The sequence below is a fragment of the Sus scrofa genome, chromosome 13 (genome assembly GCF_000003025.6).
Source record: "Sus scrofa isolate TJ Tabasco breed Duroc chromosome 13, Sscrofa11.1, whole genome shotgun sequence".
Taxonomy (NCBI): Eukaryota; Metazoa; Chordata; class Mammalia; order Artiodactyla; family Suidae; genus Sus; species Sus scrofa.
This window is the reverse complement of record NC_010455.5, coordinates 162,460,855-162,481,199: the sequence shown is the minus strand read 5'-3', so window position 1 is coordinate 162,481,199 and position 20,345 is coordinate 162,460,855. Positions and strand designations below refer to the sequence as shown.

The 20,345-nt window shown below is 41.1% G+C and overlaps 1 protein-coding gene across 1 annotated transcript in view; it reads left to right on the top strand.

Annotated features, from left to right (window-relative positions):
* Nucleotides 2,429-20,345, top strand: part of CRYBG3 (crystallin beta-gamma domain containing 3) — a 124,429-nt gene continuing 106,512 nt past the window's right edge. The window contains exon 1 of the mRNA XM_021070691.1: nt 2,429-2,772. Within this exon, the coding sequence (XP_020926350.1) occupies nt 2,624-2,772 (149 nt within the window). The 5' untranslated portion in view covers nt 2,429-2,623. The remainder of the gene's footprint in view (nt 2,773-20,345) is intronic.

Genomic DNA, 20,345 nt, shown 5'->3' with positions numbered 1-20,345 from the left:
CCACTATGATATAAAAAAAAAAAACTAAAAAAAAAAAATCCATGTTACTGTATCAGTAAAATAACTCAGATACAGGACAAATACTGCACTATGTGGATTCACTTATGCAATAAATCTAAAACAGTCAAATCCATAGAAGGAGAGAGTGGAATGGTAGTTGCCAGGGGCTAAGGGAAAAGCAGGAGTTATTGCTCAAAGGGTACAAAGTTGCAGTTATGTAAGATGAATAAGTCCTAGAGTTCTACTTATAGCACAGTGCCTATAGTTAACAATATTATATTGTATATTTATTTGATTTTATTTTTATTGTTTTGCTTTTGCACCCGCAGTATACGGAGTTTCCCAGACTAGGAGTCGAATCCAAGCTACAGCTGCCGGCCTACACCACAGCCACAGCAATGCCAGATCCCAGCCATGTGGGATCCGAGCCGTGTCTGTAACCTACACCACAGCTCACTGCAACGCTGGATCCTTAACCCACTGAGGGAGGTCAGGGATCAAATCTTCACCCTCGTGGATCCCAGGCAGGTTCATTAACTGCTGAGTATGAAGGAAACTCCCTGTATTGTGTATTTAAAACTTTGCAGAATTCCAGATGTGGTGCAGTGGGTTAAGAATCTCACTGCAGGAAGTTCCTGTTGTGGCTGAGCAGTAACAAGTCTGACTAGTATCTATGAGGATGTTGGTTGGATCCTTGGCCTCTCTCAGTGGATTAAGGATCCCACATTGCCATGAGCTGTAGCATAGGTTGCAGACACAGCTCTGATCCTACGTTGCTGTGGCTGTGGCGTATAGGCTGCCAGCTACAGCTCCAATTTGACCCTTAGCCTGGGAACTTTCATATACCGCAGGTGGGGTCCTAAAAAGCAAAAAGAAAGAAAGAATTTGACTGCTGAGGTGTGGATTCAACCATCTCTGGAGTCGTTAAAGGGATCTGTCCATTGCTTTGGCTGTGGCTCAGATTCAATCCCTGGCCTGGGTACTTCTATATGCCATGGGTGTGGCCATTAAAAAAAAAGATAAAACCTTCGCTAAGGGGGCAAATCTTACGTCACAAGTGTTTAATAATAATAATAATAGAAGGTTGGAGGAGACATAGAGATGCTGGATGGTTTTAGGGCATTGATTGTGATGATGGTTTCATGTATATTTATTGTCACACTCATCAAGTTTCATATGTTACGTACAGCTTTTTGTATGTAATTTTTAAAAAATTGAAGAACATTCAAACTACTGTATTTAGACATACTTAAAAGCAAATCTTAATGACCTTTTGGTTTCCAGATTTTGGTGATGTCTGTTTAATGACTACAGAATATTTGTTTCAGCATTTACAAGTTTGAATCATACCTGTATGACTGGATTTTTATTTATTATTTATTTATTTGTTTATTTATTTATTTTTGCTTTTTAGGGCCACACCTGCAGCATATGGAAGTTCTCTGGCTAGGAGTCAAATCGGAGCTGTATCTGCTGGCCTACCCCACAGCCGCAGCAACACCGCATCCAAGCAAGGATCCAAGCTGTGTCTGCGACCTACACCACAACTCATAGCAAAGGTGGATCCTTAACTCTCTGAGCGAGGCCAGGGATTGAAACTGTATCCTCATGGATATTAGTTGGATTCATTTCCACTGAGCCACAACAGGAACTCCCTAATCCTTTAATTTTTTAATTTTTGTTTTGTTTGGGTTTTTATTGAAGTATATTTGATTCACAATGTGTTAGTTTCAGGTGTACAGCAAAGTGATTCATCTGAATTCTTCTTTAGATTATTTTCCCTTATAAATTATTACAAAATATTGAGTATAGTTCCCTGCGCTATAAAGTAGGTACCTGCTAGTTATGATCAGCGTTGTCTTCTGCAATAGGGTTAGCCATGTAGAATGTAACACGGAGTGTGAGAAATATAAAGCATGTCTGTGTTAGGATAAGTTTCTCCACACGTAGTAAACCAGCGAAACAAGAAGCAAGTTGTTGACAGACCTAGACAGGCACCTAGGCGCCCCCTGCTTCTGAGACTCAGCCGTGGGTAACCTCATCTTTTGCAACCTGGTGGAAATTGTTTTAGGGAATAGCTGTTCGTTAGCTGAATGTTAGCCCAGGGCACTCTGGTACTGAAGTTTACCAGGTGTGTTCACAAACTTTAGCTCCTGAACTTCTTTCAAAAGTTCCATGCACTGATTGAATGATAGAAAAACAAATCGTTAATAGAAAGCGAAAACTGAGTGCAAAGACAGTCTGGCAGCCTGAACTGGTTTGAGAGTAAAGCCCGGCGTCGCGGGGTTACGCGTTCCGCTCGGGTCTCAGGAGCGCGCTTAGAGCAGGGATCCGGCTGGCAGCGAGGAAGCCTGGCGGGGCTGGGCTGGGGCGGGACCGCGGCCTCTGGCTCCTCCCAGGGGGGCGGGCGGGCGGGCTAGGCCAGGGCGGGAGGAGGGGCGGCCGCCCAGCGCGAGAAGGAGCCGCGCGGGGAGCGCAACGCGCCCGCGCCTCTACCGCTCGGGATGGACTGAGTGGCCCTGCATCGGTCCTGCCCTAGCCGGGTCCCGCGGTGCCGGGTCAGGATCCGGACGCAGGACACCGCCTCGCGCTTTCCCAGTGCACCTACTGCTGCGCCAGGGAGATGTCCGGCGGCCGGAGAAGGGGCGGCGCCCCCTGGCACAGCTTCTCCCGGTTCTTCGCTCCCCGAAGCCCTTCCCGGGACAAGGAAGAGGAAGAGGAGGAGAAGCCGGGGACTAGCCAGCCGCCCGCGCCGGGCCGGGGCGCTGCCAGGTGAGAGCTACGGCGGGCGTCCGGTGGCCCTGTGTTGACTCACGGGACGGGGCTCCTGGCCCTACTGCCCACAGCTGGCCGCTCTTGGCCAGGCTGCGCTCGCCACTTTCTGTTCTCCTTCCTCCATTGCCCAAGTTTCGTCTTCCTTGCCTAGTTCCTTTGCCGCATATCTTGGTTTGCTAAATCCGGGTGAAGTTCGCGACCTGCGCCCAGGGCCAGCCTCTGCCTGCCCCCCACCCCTCCCCGGACGTGATTCTATTCGCGTCCCACACTCGCGTCTGCTCTCCAAGTTCTGTGGCAAAAGCGAGTCCCCCGGCGTCCTGCCGGCGGTAATGCGAAACAGTTGTGAGCGTAGCCGGCCGCCAGGGCTTAGGAGGGCGAGATCCGAAATCAACTCGGGTGGGAAATGTAACGCTTTGGAGCGCCATCTCCTCGGCTGGTATTTTGCAAACTTATTCAGAGTTTCTCAAAATGATTTTTAAGTGGTGATGTTGAGTTCCCAAGACTCCATCAAAATTTAAACCCCTCGGTAGGTTTATCTCTGCCTGACATTCAAATGATACCACCCTTCTTTCCCATATCTCTTCGGAAACATCTGTCTCAAGTTCCCAGACAGATTCCAGAAACCAGGACTCGAGCTGTCTTAGTTTCAGTAGTGAAAACGTGCTTCTTCTCTGCAGTCTTTCTCCTTCCTCCACCTGCTGCTGTAAAATCGAAATTTTAAAAACTCATATCTAATAAAAATACCCGTTCCGGAGTCTTTTCATCTGTCTTGAGGGAGGGAGAGAGATTAAGTGATACGCATCTCGCTGTTTTAAACTTTTGATGAGAGGCTTTAGCTCCCTCTTTCCTCCCATTGCACTAGGAGATCACTCATGTGATTGGAAGGACGCTCTCCAGGAAGCTATGTTTACTTCAGATGTTAAAGACTTAGTCAAGGGGTTCAAAGAAAAATGGATAGGAAACAGAACTATATATAACTGTGACTGAGCTGATTCCAGTGGTATTCATTCAGGTCTTATGATTTGATTCTGTTCGTTTATGTATTCCTTAGTTTCCCTGCTTGTGAAGCATTTTCATTCTGACCGTCTGTTAATAAAATGCCACATCTTTCCAAGGAAGCTCCTGTTATAATTGGTAAACTTCTCCTGGGAAGCATCTGCTATTATTGCCCTGTTAAGAGAGAATTTAAAATTCAGAGTTACACAGTAGTTAAAAATAGTTTTGAAGTCTGACAGGGCTCACCCAGAATGTCAGAATGCTGGTGTGGGTAGACAGCCTGTGGTGCCTGCCATCACTAACTACACTGTGAATCTTGGATAATATGGAAGCAGTATTTAAAAGAAATTCCAAGTAGACTCAGCAAAAGTTGGAAACTTAGAGTCAATGTTAGAAGGGAATGGTCAGGCCAATTTCGGGTTCATATCAGAATTGTCCTAAAACCCTGCCTGCCTTCCTGCCCTATATTGGCCTTTTAGGCACTTCTCAAATCTAATCTTTTTTCTGTGGTGCTCACCACTCCAGCAGCTTGACTCTTGTCTGCCTACCACTTTTCCATTCTCATTATCTCCAGAGAGGCACAGACTGTGACTTTTTGACAATGAGAACTTTAACTGTACTTGTATGAATGCTAATTTTGTTCTCATCTTTTTTAGAACTTGCCAGATGTTAAGGGGATAGCAGATAATCCTTTGTGTGGGTGTTTTACCTTTTAAATGAGCTTAGTTTTTTTTTTTTTTTTTAAGGATATAAACAAACACAAAGCCTTTAATGAAAGTTTAATGAAACAAATGGAAACACTTGGTAGCACTGTATGTCCTAGTAACACAACTCCCTGGTGTTAACAAGATTGGAAACAGAATGGCGATTTGTCACTGTGATCTTATTTCAAAGTGGAAGAGTATTTTGGCTACTTCTTTTAGAGGCAGTGAAAACTTTTGGTTTTAGTGGGAGATTGGTGATTTTAGATGCATGGGAGTCCCATTCAGCAGACAGGAGGGGCTTGATGTGGAGGGGATGTAAAGATGACTGAGAAAAAATTCCTTTCTTTCAAAGGCTGGGAGCAGCTGAGAAGACCACTAGGAAACAGTCATCCTTACACCTATGGTGTGTCTGGCACTTTACAATTTATAGAGTATTTTTAATAATTTTACACTTGAGGTTGGACAAACCTGTATGATCAGTATTCTCATTTTACTGTAAAATACAGAGATAAAGAGACTTGCCCAAAGTCACGTAGCTACTTTTCAGTCGATGTACAAGTGTTAAGTCCTGTGCAATGCCTGCAACTCTGAATTCCCTTAACATACATTAAGGATTAATGTCTGCATTCTGGCTTTTCAGTGTACTCAAAATGAAATGCATTTTCTCAAACCTGTATTGTACATTCTCCTTTTCTGCACTGCCATTTTGGACTTATGTGAATGTTGTGATGTAACTTACACATATACAAATGGAATGAAATTCCTGAAGAACAGAATTCCTTAACAATTTCTTAACAGAATTAAAAATTAAACACAAGCATAACCATAAGACCAATAAAAGTGACATTTACAGCATCATTGTAACTGTTTTCTGGCTCCTCAGAAAATGCATGTGGTATCAACTGAAACATGAATGAGGCCTTTGGAGGTTGCCATCACTGCACTACACCATGATTCAGGTTTCCCAATATTTCCCTATTTGAACCCTAGGACAACTTTTGCTTTTATGGTATGCTCTAAGTTATTTCAGCATCATTTGGTGTGAACACATCATTTATATACTGTGTTTGCTGTTCTATTCTTGTTAACCTGCAGCACTTAAGGAAGGCCCGTTTGCATCAACACTGATATATATGCGAGTTCAGGTGTTAACAGTTGAATTGCTTGCCCATACTTATTCTTGGGTGGTTGACCAGACCCAGACAATGCTTATATTACTTTGCTTTAGATTATATAGAGATGAAAACTGCAGTGAATTCAACTCACTGCTGGAATGTTTGGTTTATGAGCATACAATGAACACCTCATGCAATGAACAGAGGTGATAGGGAAGAAGAGGGAGGGCTTCATGGTAGAGGTGGTGGTTTTACCTGGGTCTTTAAGGCATTAGCCAGGAAGATAGAAATAGGGAATAGGTCATCTAGGCTGAGCGAAGGCCTTCAAGGGTTATGATCTCTTGGGGGATATATGTGTTAGTGGGGCAGAGTGAAAGAGGTGATAAGAAAGTTAGTGAGGAGTTCCCCTCATAGTGCAGTGGAAATGAATCTGACTAGGAACCATGAGGTTGCCGGGTCAATCCCTGGCCTCGCTCAGTGGGTTAAGGATCTGACGTTGCTATGAGCTGTGGTTGCAGACAGGGGCTTGGATCTGGCATTGCTGTGGCTGTGGTGTAGGCCAGCAGCTGTAGCTCCAGTTCGACCCCTAGCCTGGGAACCTCTATATGTGCTAAACTGTGAAATTTGTAGATTACCTGCCTTTTCATGCTTTGAGAAAATGATTGCTCAGTTTTACTTCTTTGCTGTATCACACATGGTGGACATGTCTAAAATGAGCTCCTTACAATGTTTGTAACTTAAGAGGGGAATAGTGAGGCTGGAATAGCATTTATCAAGGGCTGACTATGCACATCCTCCTTGGCTGACTCCCTTTATTTGCAGCATCTTATTTTAATGTCACCCTTAGCCTGGAAGGTTGGTGTGCATATCACTGTTCTGACAATTGAGGAGACATGGTGAGAGAGTTATTAGTGGTTAGACACTGTTGGTGTCTTGGGTGGAACAGATCCTTGTTGAACTGGACTCTCCCATCCTTTGCAGGACACTTGACATCTGTGGCCCCACCCACTAATTGCCAGAACCATTCTTCAGTCATTGTGATAACCCCAAACACCTCCACCCAGGGAGTAATTGCCCTCCCAGTGGAGAATGATTTACCCCAAATCATGGCAGGAGTAAGTTCCAGGGGTGAGATTTGAATCCAGGTCTCTCTGACTCTGAAGCTCTGATTCTTTTTCCACACCATCCTGCCCACCACCCTTCTAAACTATGCTTCAAAACACGTGTGAATATGTAAGTCAGCTGAACCTTTCCTTCCTTTGTTCCAGAAAGGGTGACAGTGTGGCCCATTTTACATATAGTCTTTTTGGCTATTCCTTTGAGTGTGTCCCAATACAGTGTCATTGATAGAAGGTAAGACAAGATCACTAGACTCAAGGATAGGGGCTGTGTCTCATTCACCTTGGTGTCCCCTTTACATAGCTCAGGTGAGGGAGCGAATCTCTGTTGATGGAGCATTAAAGCACTTACTAGTGGCTTTTAGCAGGAGTAGTACCCGTCACCCTCAAAGTGGGCCTTTTGAAACATGGGAGAAGGGGAGTAAATGTCTCTAAACAGAATGTCTGGTTCTTGATTTAAAGTTCAGGGAATTGTTGCTTTTCATCCTGGCGGAGTGTGATTGATAAATGGGTGGAGCCAGAATGCTAATTGGCTGAAGTGCAGAAGAAAGTCTCATAAAAATAGTCAATACTGACCCTGGTACCAGCATGAGAGTTGTTGGCCTTCAAGTTAGGTATTGACCATAGCATCAGTTATGAGGAAAATGAGCTTTGTTCTCTGAATTTTCATGGTGATTGTATTTTCATTGATTTGAATGTACTATAGAAAATAATTGGTAACTAGTTTAGTGGAATAAGACACACTTATATGGTGTTGAAGGACCACATCTGTAATTCATGCCTATAGCAGCAAAGAAGCCTGGAAAATTGCCAAAGTCCTCAGCTGTGTGTATTTTGTGAGAATCTTGAGCTTTGAGGTAAAGGGAAAGCACAGAACTTACTTTTGGCAGTGGAGTAGAAAGATTCACTGTTTTAGGGAGTGGAAACTATACTTATTTTCAAGTGAGAGTTTGTCTTTTGGGTTTAACAGCATGTCTGCTCAGTGTCTAGCTTGGGGATTCTGTTTCATGTCCAGGACATTCCCTGAAAACTAACTCAGTTGTACACACTAAATGTGTTAAGAGTTGCACATGTACCCTAGATTGGCCTGTGGTAAATTTAATCAGAACTTAAGGCTTTTGGAGTTCCTGTCGTTGCTCAGTGGTTAACGAATCCAACTAGGAACCATGAGGTTTCGGCCTTGCTCAGTGGGTTAAGGATCCGGCATTGCCATGAGCTATGGTGTAGGTTGCAGACGCGGCTCGGGTCCCGAGCTGCTGTGGCTGTGGCGTAGGCCAGCAGCTACAGCTCCGATTAGATCCCTAGCCTGGGAACATCCATATGCCTCGGGAGCAGCCCTAGAAAAGGCAAAAAGATTAAAAAAACAAAAACAAAAAACTTAAGCTTTATTGAAAAAAGGGGGGGTGGTTATTTTTTTCATCTCAGTGGAAAACATATAAAGTGAATAATACCATATTTTGTAAAATAAGCGGAAAATAATAATGCCCTCAATAAACTATTTCATTTTCTAACCAGAGTTCTGATGAAATACACTGATGTGCAGATATATCAGAAATGCCACTGCAGCTGTAGTAGCAAGAAAATACAGGTTGATGTCCGAAGTTCCCATGTGGCACAGCAGGTTGAGTCTGGCATTGCCACAGTTATGGTGCAGGTCACAAATGTGACTTGGGTTTGATCCCTGGCCCAGGAAGGAACTTGTCATGAGTGCAGCCAAAAAAAAAAAAAAAAAAAAAAAAAAATAGGAAAAGAAAACAGACATTGGTGTAAATTGAAACTCAGGAAAGTAACCCAGGCTATCTGCTGAAAAGATCAGCATGAAATTAAAGAAGGCATATTTATTTTGAATCTTTTCTCCATAAATTTGAATAACTAGAAAGTGTTGAGTATGTTGCGAATAAGTGGGATACAAAGATGAATATAAGACCAAAATTCCCCTCAAAGAGGTCCTGAATTAGTGGAGGAAATAAACATGTACATCTCTGTTTTCCAGATGAGCTCATTATAAGCCAAACATGTACTTGGTGTGTGTGACTTGTTTGGTTCAGAACACACTTTTTTTTTTTTTTTTTGTCTTTTTGCCTTTTCTAGGGCTACACCCATGGCATATGGAGATTCCCAGGCTAGGGGTCGAACTGGAGCTACAGCTGCTGGCCTGTGCCAGAGCCACAGCAACACGGGATCTAAGCCACATCTTCAACCTACACCACAGCTCACAGCAACGCCGGATCTTTAACCCACTGAGCGAGGCCAGGGATTGAACCTGCAACCTCATGGTTCCTAGTCAGATTCGTTAACCACTGAGCCATGACGGGAACTCCGGTTCAGAACACACTTATTGTTTCACAAGTGTCAGACATTATATGAGGACTTTCATTGGGCTTTGCAAATATCTTCTCACACTGTGAACTTTTCTCTGGGCATAGTTTGATGAGCATCCTTTGCCAAGGCAGAATAGTGCTGACATGTGCTAGTAACTGTACCAGCAGGATAAATGCAAGGGCTTTCCCTCAGTACCCCCTGCTCCTCCTTGTCTCAGTAGGTCTTAGATGGAAGCAGAATACTTACAGTTATCCTTTCAAAAATCAGCATTCCAAGGAAGTGGAGATCCTTACACAGAATGGCTTGATCTTGTTAGAAATGAGTTGAGGGACTCTGACCAGAACCAACTCATCCTTAATGTTTATTTGGCAGTTGTGAAGGCCAAGTACTGGCACAACCCCAGTGGGATTATCTTTCAATGTTTAACTCCTGGGGGTATTTAATTGGAAATATCCCAAAGCAGTGAAACAACTCTTTGCTTAGTCAGGTGTTTTCTTTGCCTGACAGATTAGTGATGACAAAACTAAATCACCCTTAACTGAGGCCCTAATAAGATTCAAGCCCTATGCTTGGGGCTTTAAACATATATATTCACTTAATCCTCAAAGCAACCTCATGAGTGAGGAATCTTTACTCTATTTTACAGATATATAATTTAAGGCTTGGAGAGGTCCAATAACTAAGCAGAAGTCTCACAGCATATTGTAGAGTGAGGAATAAGATTCCTCTTCCCTGAATTCAATGCCTACAGAATTATGTGACTGCTGCCTCTGCTTAGCTTGGGAAGACCCAGACAGAAGGCAGGTCTTTGGAAAATGGTTTGGAATGGAAATAAAAGACAATGGCATACAGCTGGACATCTGCCCAGATGGCTTGGGTCAGTGCTCTGTTTGATAAAGAATTTATAGTCCTGGCAGTTGAGAGAGGAAAATATATGTATTTATACAATTTATAAATTTACATTTAAATCCATAAAAAGAGTCAGTCTCCTTCAAAAGAGATAGAAATTAAGACTATAGCAACATTCCATATTCCACCTGTTTAATAATCAAAACTAGACATTGATGTGGGGAAATGGGAAGTCTCATACACTACTGGTGGGAATGCAAATTGATATACCACTTCAGAGGGCAGTTCTACAAGTTTTATCAATATTATGCATTCACATACTCTGATTTAACAGTTCCCTTCTAGGAATTCCACTGGACTGGACGTGCACAGTTTGCAAACAAACCTAAGGTTGCTTCTATAAGTTTAGTTATTGCAGTGTTATTTTAGTAAGCAAGAAATGAAAAATTGAGTCCCATCAGTAGTGGAGTTATTGTTAAATCATGGTGTATCCACGAAGTAGAATATTATATAGCTGTCAAAATGACAAAGCTTTTGGAGTTCCTTCTGTGGTGCAAAGGGATCAGTGTTTGCAGTGCTGGGACACTGGTTTGATCCCAGATCGTCACAGTGGGTTAAGGATCCCACAAGGCTGCAGTTGTGGTATAGGCTGATATTGTGGCTCCCGATCTGATCCCTGGCCTGGAAACTCCATATGCAGCCAAAAGAGAAAAAAAAAATTTTTTATGTACTTATAAGAAAATATCTCTTAGATACATTAAGTAAAAACTTAAAAAAGCAAATATAAACCATTATGTATAGTATGCTTCCATTTGCATTTGAAAATGGAGTATGAAAAAATGTCTGTTGCTAGTGTTGTGTTTATTTCAGGAGGATGAAAGTCTGGGTGAGGAATGAGGCACAGGAGGGAGATTTGTCGTTTTAGACCTCTTCATATTTAAAAAATTGTGTGAATTACCTATTTCAGAAAAAAAAAAGACTGGTTTTGACCTAGTTAATATCTCTGTATAAAGGAGGGGGAAAAAACAAGAGAATGTATGATTCTGAATTGGCAAAAATTCTGCAAAGGAAGAATGAACTCTGTCAACTTGTTCAAGTGGGGAAAAGTATGGTTAAGGCTGTAAATAAAGGGAATGCAGAGTCTATGTATTATTAATCTGCAGTGTGAAACTGGATGGCATTAACAGAGCCTTAAAATTATCAACTGAACTCATTTTTGTGAGATCATCTAACTCATTTGCTTGAGAAGCAGTGTGACTCTGGGTGCTTCATTAGCTCTCTCAGTTGTGATTATAGATGGAGGGAGGTGGTCCTTATGTCTAGCATCGCTTCAGCTTGAGCATGCCTGCCCAAACTCCAGAGGGTAACCGGTATGTACAAAATAAAGTGTGCTTATAAAAGAGGAAGATTTTTGTCTTACTCAGAAGGTCATACATGAAGATACATTGGGTATTTCCTCTATATGGACCTAACACTCTGATCATTTGATTTGAAACCCTCACCAATTTTTTTTAACAGGGATTCATTTGGTGCCACTTGTACCAGGTACTGTGCTGGGCTCTTGGAGTCCAGAGCAGCGTGGTCTTTGGCTCAAAGCATGCATTCAGTTTTGGGGGGAAAGCAGAGCACAAATTTTTCTTCACCTCTTAAAATAAGAACAAGGGAACCAAGGGTATTACACAGATTGAGGAGCATTTAACAGGTATGGGCCTGCCTGTTATTGAGGCTCTCTTAATAGAGGGAACTTTTAATCTCATTTGTTTCTTCTCATCTTTCTGTACATATGGCGATTTTCTATTCTTTATTTGTGAACTTTAGACAGTTTATATTGATTCTGATGATTGTAGATGGGACCTTAGCTATTTTATACCTCTTCACATTTCTCTTTATTCATTGAGCCAAAGTAAGTGTTACAATTTTGGGATTAAGTCAAAAGTCAGTCTTTCCATTTATATAAAATACAGTTTTGGTTTCAGGAGTACAGCATACTTTTGAAGAAGCATATCTTTTACATGTTCTTTAGAACAAGTAGCACAAATAGCAGTGCCAGATGACGTGAAAATGGCATTTAAGTGCTCTTGGAAATACTATGTGTGATTTTTACAAGATATCTGTCTGCTTTACTCTTTGCATTAAAATTTATACAAAACATGAATACTGCCTTAGTGGCAGATCATAATTTTTTATAACTGCCATGCTGCTTATGACAAGGAATGAAATACTTTTGAATTTTAAATTTTGATAACTGGCAACAGTAAACTCTCAGCCTTTTATTGTCTTTGTTTTCAAAAGCACTGAGGAGCATACCTTGGCTGGAGAGGTGGCATTGTGCTATATTAGTCAAAGCTGAAAATATGTATGGTAATAATTTTAATTGTTTCATTGTTCTAGGTAGGCAGATAAGGATCTTACTTGGCAATGTTGTATTTATTACGATACAAAGAAACTGCCATTATGTAATATTTGTACTATTAGTGTTTCTTATTTATCTGAATTCATTCCTTGCATTTTTTCACTGACTTGTTTTTATTTGCTTTTTAAAATCAAGTACAATACTTTTTTGCCTTTTAATAGTTATATATCCTTTTCTACAGCAAATATGAAATTATAAGAAAATTGAAAAAAAGCACAGCTCATACATAACTCTCCCCTCTCAGAGACAAGTGCTGTTCTTTCTAGATCATTTCCTATATGCATGTCTATATGTAGACATATTTTTAGAGAAAGTGAAAGTTCTCTTCAGGATTTTGAAAATTGAATTTTTTTCCCAGTTAACAATGGTGCTTTGTTATTTTCTACAATAGTACATATACTTTTACAATTATAAAAAATGGTTTTAAATTTAATCCTTTAAAAAGTTAACCCTTTAATTTTAATCCTTTAAAAGTCACTTTTAACCATCTAGTTTGAATATCTAAATGTGTCTCTGCTTACAGAAGGTTTGTATTCTGATGAGAGAGGGCAGAAAATAAACAAGTTATATAGATTTGTATTTAACATGCTTTGAAGAAAGCAAGGCAGGGTGAAGGAAGAGGATATGATGAAAGTAGTGAGTCTGGAGTACCATGTAGGCCGGATGGTCATGAGAGGCCTGTTGGGTAACATTTGACCAAAGATCTGCATGATATTTGGGAATAGGACAAGAGCAAATCAAAGAAAAGGACTTTCCAGGCAGAGGAGCAGAATCATTTTGGCACAAATGCCAGAATAAGCAGAGACAACAGAATGGAATGGAGCCAGGGGCCAGATGAGCTGAGCTGGTCCTTGGTAAGGAGGTGAGATGATGAGATACTTTTTTCCCAAGTATCACTTTGGCATGTGTTTATATGTGTGTGTATGTTTTTATAGTCTCACATAGTGTGTCAGTTTATTGGTATCTGGAAGAACTGACAGAAGGATTTGATTTGGCAGCTGAAGGTGAGGTCGGCCTTCGTCAGGCTCTGAGAAGGCACAGTCTCACCTGTCCTTTGGTCTCCACTGCTCCTCCCTCAGAACAGTTGGTTGAATGATACTCGAATGAGTGTCCCATTTTCAAAGGTACCTGAACTATTGCTTTGAGTTCCTGTCACAGCAAAAGTTGAAAATGTCAGTTCTTGTGACGTGGGTTACAAATATTCAGAATCTGAAGGGTTTGAGGAATAGGACTTGGGGAGAGCAGAGCAGCTGCTGATGTCACGTGTAGATGGACAGCTCAGGTATACGTCAAACCTACTGAGATTCTCACTCTGTTGCCTGTGATTGGACTGTAATTATGGGTCTCATCTGAGGAGTATGAGGTAGAAACAGAAAGTAAATCAGCTTCAAGGTAGATACATAAATTATAGGAGAGGGCTGACGTTATGGGGAAAGGACAATCAGAAGAGCCTAAGACTGCAAAGCCACGGAGCTTCGTTATCATGTCTGTTACCTTTTCTCCCAGTTTCTCTACAAAGAGTTCTGAAATTCAGGTGCCAGATGTTTGGGCTAAAATACATGCTGTTTGTCTTAAAAGTGCAGCTTTTAGTTACCTTTTAATTTGAAGCCCAGAAATAGCCATAACCATCTGTTTTATATTCTGTTAATGGTCATTAAAAAATACAAGTACTACTCTACTGCTGGCAGTCACTGCTTATGAATGGATAGTTTTCTAGATGGTTATTTGCAAATAGCCAGTGTGGAACTCTGTCTCTATACCCACAGAAGCAAGGTTGGAGGTGCTGGATGGAATTCCAGGCCAATGCTTAAAAATCAGTTTAATCTGTAAGGAACCAACAGTAGAGGAGTGAACAGAGAGGATTCTGGGGGTTATCATGTGAAGATGTGGTACTAAGAAAAGATCTTCAGCTTACTGTAGATATCCCCAAGGTGTGAGCATACCCTTTGGAGGATGTAGGGGTAAAGTCCATACTGTATTTAAGGACCTAAGTGAGGGCTGGGAGAGTGGAGTCCGAGGGAATAGTGGACAGGCCTGGTGGTGGCCTCTGTCACTTCGAAATAAAGGACAGTAGAAGTTTCTGCTTCCTCATTATAATGCTCTGGTGTTAATTTTGACCGAGATGGTTTCTTGTCCGTAGTCTTTCTCTTCCTTTACCATAAAAGCCTCAAAGTTATCCCACCTGTTTCTTTCTCCAATTCACTCTATTGGAGGATTATATGAGATTTTAGATCTGGCAGAGTGCTGGTCTGACCCTTTCAATTTACAAATTGAAAAAAAAATCAGATCCTGAAAGGGGCATTTTGACTGAAACACTTTTTGCCCCTAGGTGCCTTCCCTGAAACAGACCTGTGTCCATTTTGAGTTTTTGCAAGGCATCTTGCTACTTGTGGCAATGGGAAAGGGAGTGGGTAAGGAAGAGACCTCTCTTTGGTCCATATTCTTTTTCCATTTAGTCCTCCAAGGTTTTACTGAAGTAGGATTTGATCCCATGTCAAGGGATGGCCACATTCTGGTTGCTTCTAGGGTTTCACCATAGGAGTTCTGTCAAGTGGGCCCTGAGGTGAGGATCAACATGCCAGGAAGGGAAGCCTGAGGAAGTTGCATTAGAGGAGACACTGCTGAGCAGACCAGGCTTCTGGAACCAGCAGGGTTTTATGTTAATGTAGGGAAAGAGAAAATCACAGAGGGTTATCCTGATTCTCTTTCTATGCCCTCAGCACTATTGCTGGTTCCTGTACTGTGGACCATACCCTGTACAATGAAAGTGAAAATCTAGAGGGGGAGGGTAATTTCAGGTAGCATCATGCTGCCTGAGTGGGGTAGAGAGGAACCAGAGCAGGGAAATCCCAGCAGGGGCCCCTAGGAATGATGGAGAGTTCCTGGGGGCAGGTGAAGGGTGGAGTGGGGGGACTGTTTAGAGGTAAGACCATGCCCCAAAAACACTACCTTCTATGAGGTGACTTTGTGTTTAGGAATGCTCAGAATTACAGCTAATGATGTCATCAGTAGCAAAGATTGCCTCCTTCCTGGAAATGACAAGAAATCATAGGCTCAGTGATCCACTGAGAAGTGGGCAAGCCTCTGGAAGACAGTTGTGGAAGCTGTATTTGGTTCTTGAATGTTTCCAGACTTTTCTGATGCAGCCATAGTAGTGATGTATCAGAGAAAGGGCAGAGTGAAGGCGGTACCCAGCAGCGGTGTTCCAGGAGGGGGAGGAGGGAAGAGCTTTGTCTCCCTCACTCTTGTTTCTACCCACGTCCCCTCCATTTGGGAAGCAGCATTCTTATCACTTGAGAAACAGACTCTGGAAGAGCCTCAGCAGCATCCCTTATGCTTCAGTCTGTGGTCTACATGAAAAGAAGGGGGTTTTTCTTGTTGGTCCCACTCAACTTGCAGTGCTCTGCTTAGGGCAACCGCTCTTCACGAGGGCCAGCTCTGCTGGGCATCAGTGTTGGAAAATGGGTAATGTTCCACGTGAGTGAGTTTTCCAAATAATTGATACCTACCTTTTAAAGCATGTTAAATGGCTATCCCTCCAGCTAGATCATTCTCTCCCCTGTGCAACTCTGAGTTGCTGGTTTCAGCTGAATAGAGACAGGCTCTCAGGCCATTGTTTATCAAGAATGTGGTCAGAAGGTGACCTGCCTCTGAATAGCCCAGGGAAGGGGTAGCCGGTTGTTGAAAATGTGGATTCCTGGGCTCTACTCCAGCTGGAATCCTTGACCATCAGGCCCAGAAATCTGCCTTAAAAACACAGTAGCCCAGGTGATTACAGTGCATCTAGAGAATCCTTGACCTATCTGGATTGTGTCATAAGTCTGGTATGTTTAAAGAAACCAGGATTTTTGTCTGCTATGTTCAATGCTCAACCCCTACCAAGAACAGTGCCTGGCACCTGAAAAGGATATAGTACATAGCTGGTGAGTGAGTTCTTGGATCTTCTTTTCTCCTTCTTACTTTCCATGAGTTGGGAAATCCTTGCTAGAATTTGATTAAAACTAAGAGTAAGAGATATCTTACATTACAGGATAGGGACTGTCTGTGTAAGTTATTTGAGCATTAGAATGTAAATATGCCCCATTTTTATGGCCCAAGAGATCTGTTTTACTTTACATCTGGCATAAAGTAACTAGATGCTTAATGGCTATACATTGGATTCCTGGTTTTCAGCTGTGATCTAAATAAGGTTGCTTCAAAAATGAGGAGCTTCTGTGTCACTCTGACCTTGATATTTATCCAGACCATTTTGAAAGATTTACCTCCAGAGTTCTGTTAGCCTAGAAAATGAGGCTGTTAAAATGCAAGATTGTCTTATTTGTACCTACATGTGATTCTGATTCTTACCCCTCATCCCCTGCCATGAGCAGAATGTGTGCTTTCTAAAAATACTGCTATTGAAATATTCCCAGGGGGGGTTATATTGTGAGAGAACAATAGGAAAGGCCTGTCTCTTTCTTAAGGTTTAAAATCATCTAAATTTGAAATGGTTCTCTTTCCCTTATATTTTGGAGAGTCTGAGTGTACCACTCCAAGCATTTTGAGACTTTGCTGTTATTTTTTTTTTTTTTTTACTAACAGATTAATGAGAATCGAGTGTTGTGAGTGTCTTTACAGACTCCATTCTAATATTTTGTGTTGTGTTTGTAAATCAACGGAAAATATCTTTGTTTCTGTTGAGTAATTTTCTTCTCTCAGCCCGACTCCCCTCTTTAAACCTTTAAAAGATGATCCAGAATGAGAGTGGATGGTACATGCTTTCAAGAGACTTATATACTACTTCCTTAGAGAAAAAAGATTACTGCGTATTGTTAAATTGTTCCCACAGGAACAGTGTTTTCTGATTTAGCATGCACAAATGGAGAATGTTTGATTATCATTTATTTTAAAAATTCATTTAACAGTAGAGTGCCTTCTCAGTGCCAGGAAGGATGCTAGGCTCAGGGATTCAGCTGTGAATGATACCATTCCTGAGTTAAATGAGTTCAAACTCTAATCAGACAAATAGACAACTGACCAGTGAATAGCGTAAAGAGCAGCAATGTATGAGGGATATCACTGGGTGCAGTAGGAGCACAAAAAAATACAGTTTAAGATGGACAAGATAGGGAAAGATGTGGCGGGCAGGAGAAATTTGTAATCTTAGGATGGGAACTGGTTCTATGTAACAGGTGTATCCTTGACCCTGTCATAAATAACTATCCATAGCCACACTAAGGATGCTCTATTTTATTCATCAGCTGATGGGAATTTACTGAGGAATTTTTTGAACAGGAGAATGTCATGAACAGATTAACAATCACTTTGACCAGGAGGAGGAATGGATTGAAGGAGAGCAATCCCAAAGATACTAGAGACCAATGAAAAATGGATTCTAGTAATCTAGAAAAGAAGTGGGGAAAGCTTTAATTGAAGCATTTTTATACTTAAGCTAAAATTTTAAAATGTTTGTTTTATAACTCAAAACATTTTAAGATTTTGGTTTAGCATTAAGATTCATGAAACATAAACATAAGATATGTTTCCAAAAGCTTCATGAAGTATCACGTACTGTTTCTTTTGGTGATTTGAGCTTTAAATTCTTCAGTTGTTTGTGCAATACAAAATACTTATGTGCTGACTTAACAACTGTGTTTTTCTGGCAATTTGTCTGTGTTTATAGTATGGAAATATTTAGAACTAATTAGAAAATACTGAGTTCTGCCTTAAATCCCATGGACCCTCAACTGCATTTTTGTATGGGAAAAGACACTTTTACCATCTTCATTTACAGTTTCAGTAAGGCAGTAAGTTTATAGAAAGCCTTGTGAATATCCTAAATAAGTTGAGTTTCAGAAATTGTGGGAACTAAGAACTAGGATACCAAAGTGCTTGTTGTATGTTAGAGTTTTTAGGTCATTCAGAATAGATTGTAGTTAGAGAATACACTTATAAAATCATTAGGGTCAGTAGTATTCATGATTATACCCCCAATTTTTTTAAAATTTTTTTTTCCTACTGTACAGCAAGGGGATCAAGTTATCCTTACATGTATACATTACAAGTACATTTTTTTCTCCACCCTTTGTTCTGTTGCAACATGAGTATCCAGACAAAAAGTTCTCAATGCTACTCAGCAGGATCTCCTTGTAAATCTATTCTAAGTTGTGTCTGATAAGCCCAAGCTCCTGATCCCTCCCACTCCCTCCACCTCCCATCAGGCAACCACAAGTCTTTTCTCCAAGTCCATGATTTTGTTTTCTGAGGAGATGTTCATTTGTGCTGGATATTAGATTCCAGTTATAAGTTATATGCTATTTGTCTTTGTCTTTCTGGCTCATTTCACTCAGTATGAGATTCACTAGTTCCATCCATGTTTCTGCAAATGGCATTATGACATTCTTTTTTATGGCTGAATACTATTCCATTGTGTGTATATAAAACATCTTCCGAATGTAATCATCTGTTGATGGACATTTGGGTTGTTTCCATGTCCTGGCTATTGCGAATAGTGCTGCAATGAACATGCGGGTGCATGTGTCTCTTTTAAGTAGAGTTTTGTCCGGATAGATGCCCAAGAGTGGGATTGCAGGGTCATATGGAAGTTCTATGTATAGATTTCTAAGGTATCTCCAAACTGTTCTCCATAGTGGCTGTACCAGTTGACATTCCCACCAACAGTGCAGGAGGGTTCCCTTTTCTCCACAGCCCCTCCAGCACTTGTTATTTGTGGATTTATTAATGATGGCCATTCTGACTGGTGTGAGGTGGTATCTCATGGTTGTTTTGATTTGCATTTCTCTTATAATCAGCGATGTTGAGCATTTTCAAATGTGTTTGCTGGCCATCTGTATATCTTCTTTGGAGAACAGTCTATTCAGGTCTTTTGCCCATTTTCCATTGCTTGATTGGCTTTTTTGCTGTTGGGTTGTATAACTTGTTTATATATTCTGCAGATTAAGCCCTTGTCCATTGCATCACTTGAAACTATTTTCTCCCATTCTGAAAGTTGTCTTTTTGTTTTCTCTTTGGTTTCCTTTGCTGTGCAAAAGCTTCTCAGTTTGATGAGGTCCCATGGGTTTATTTTTGCTCTAATTTCTCTTGCTTTGGGAGACTGACCTGAGAAAATATTCATGATGTTGATGTCAGAGAGTGTTTTGCCTATGTTTTCTTCTAGGAGTTTGATGGTGTCCTGTCATATATTTAAGTCTTTCAGCCATTTGGAGTTTATTTTTGTGTATGGTGTGAGGGTGTGTTCTAGTTTCTTTGCTTTGCATGCAGCTGTCCAGGTTTCCCAGCAATGCTTGCTGAATAGACTTTCCTTTTCCCATTTTATGTTTTTGCCTCCCTTGTCAAAGATTAATTGACCATAGGTGTCAGGGTTTATTTCCGGGTTCTCTATCCTGTTCCATTGGTCTGTCTGTCTGTTTTGATACCAGTACCACACTGTTTTGATGACTGTAGCTTTGTAGTATTTCTTGAAGTCTGGGAGAGTGATGCCTCCTGCTTGGTTTTTGTTTCTCAGGATTGCTTTGGCGATTCTGGGTCTTTTGTTGTTCCATATAAATGTTTGGATTGTTTGTTCTAGTTCTGTGAAAAATGTCATGGGTAATTTGATAGGGATTGCATTGAATCTGTAGATTGCTTTGGGTAGTATGGCCATTTTTACAATATTGATTTTTCCAATCCAGGAACATGGAATATCTTTCCATTTCTTTACATCTTCTTTGATTTCTTTGATTAAAGTTTTATAGTTCTCGGCATATAGGTCCTTTACCTCTTTGGTCAGGTGTATTCCGAGGTATTTGATTTTGTGAGGTGCAATTTTAAAAGTATCGTATTTTTTATACCCCCAATTTTTATATCATGCTCTTTTTATGTGTATTCTGCCAGTCTGTTTTCCTTGATTAGAGCTTAAGGGGACCAGCATTGATTGACGTTCAATTAAAAAAAAAAAAAACTAAACCCCTGAATTTGTAAATAACCTTGTTGTGAAAGATGAGCCTAGTCAAATGGGGAAAAAAAAGAGATAAGAACCCACTCACATTTAAAATATTAACCATTTGAGACATTC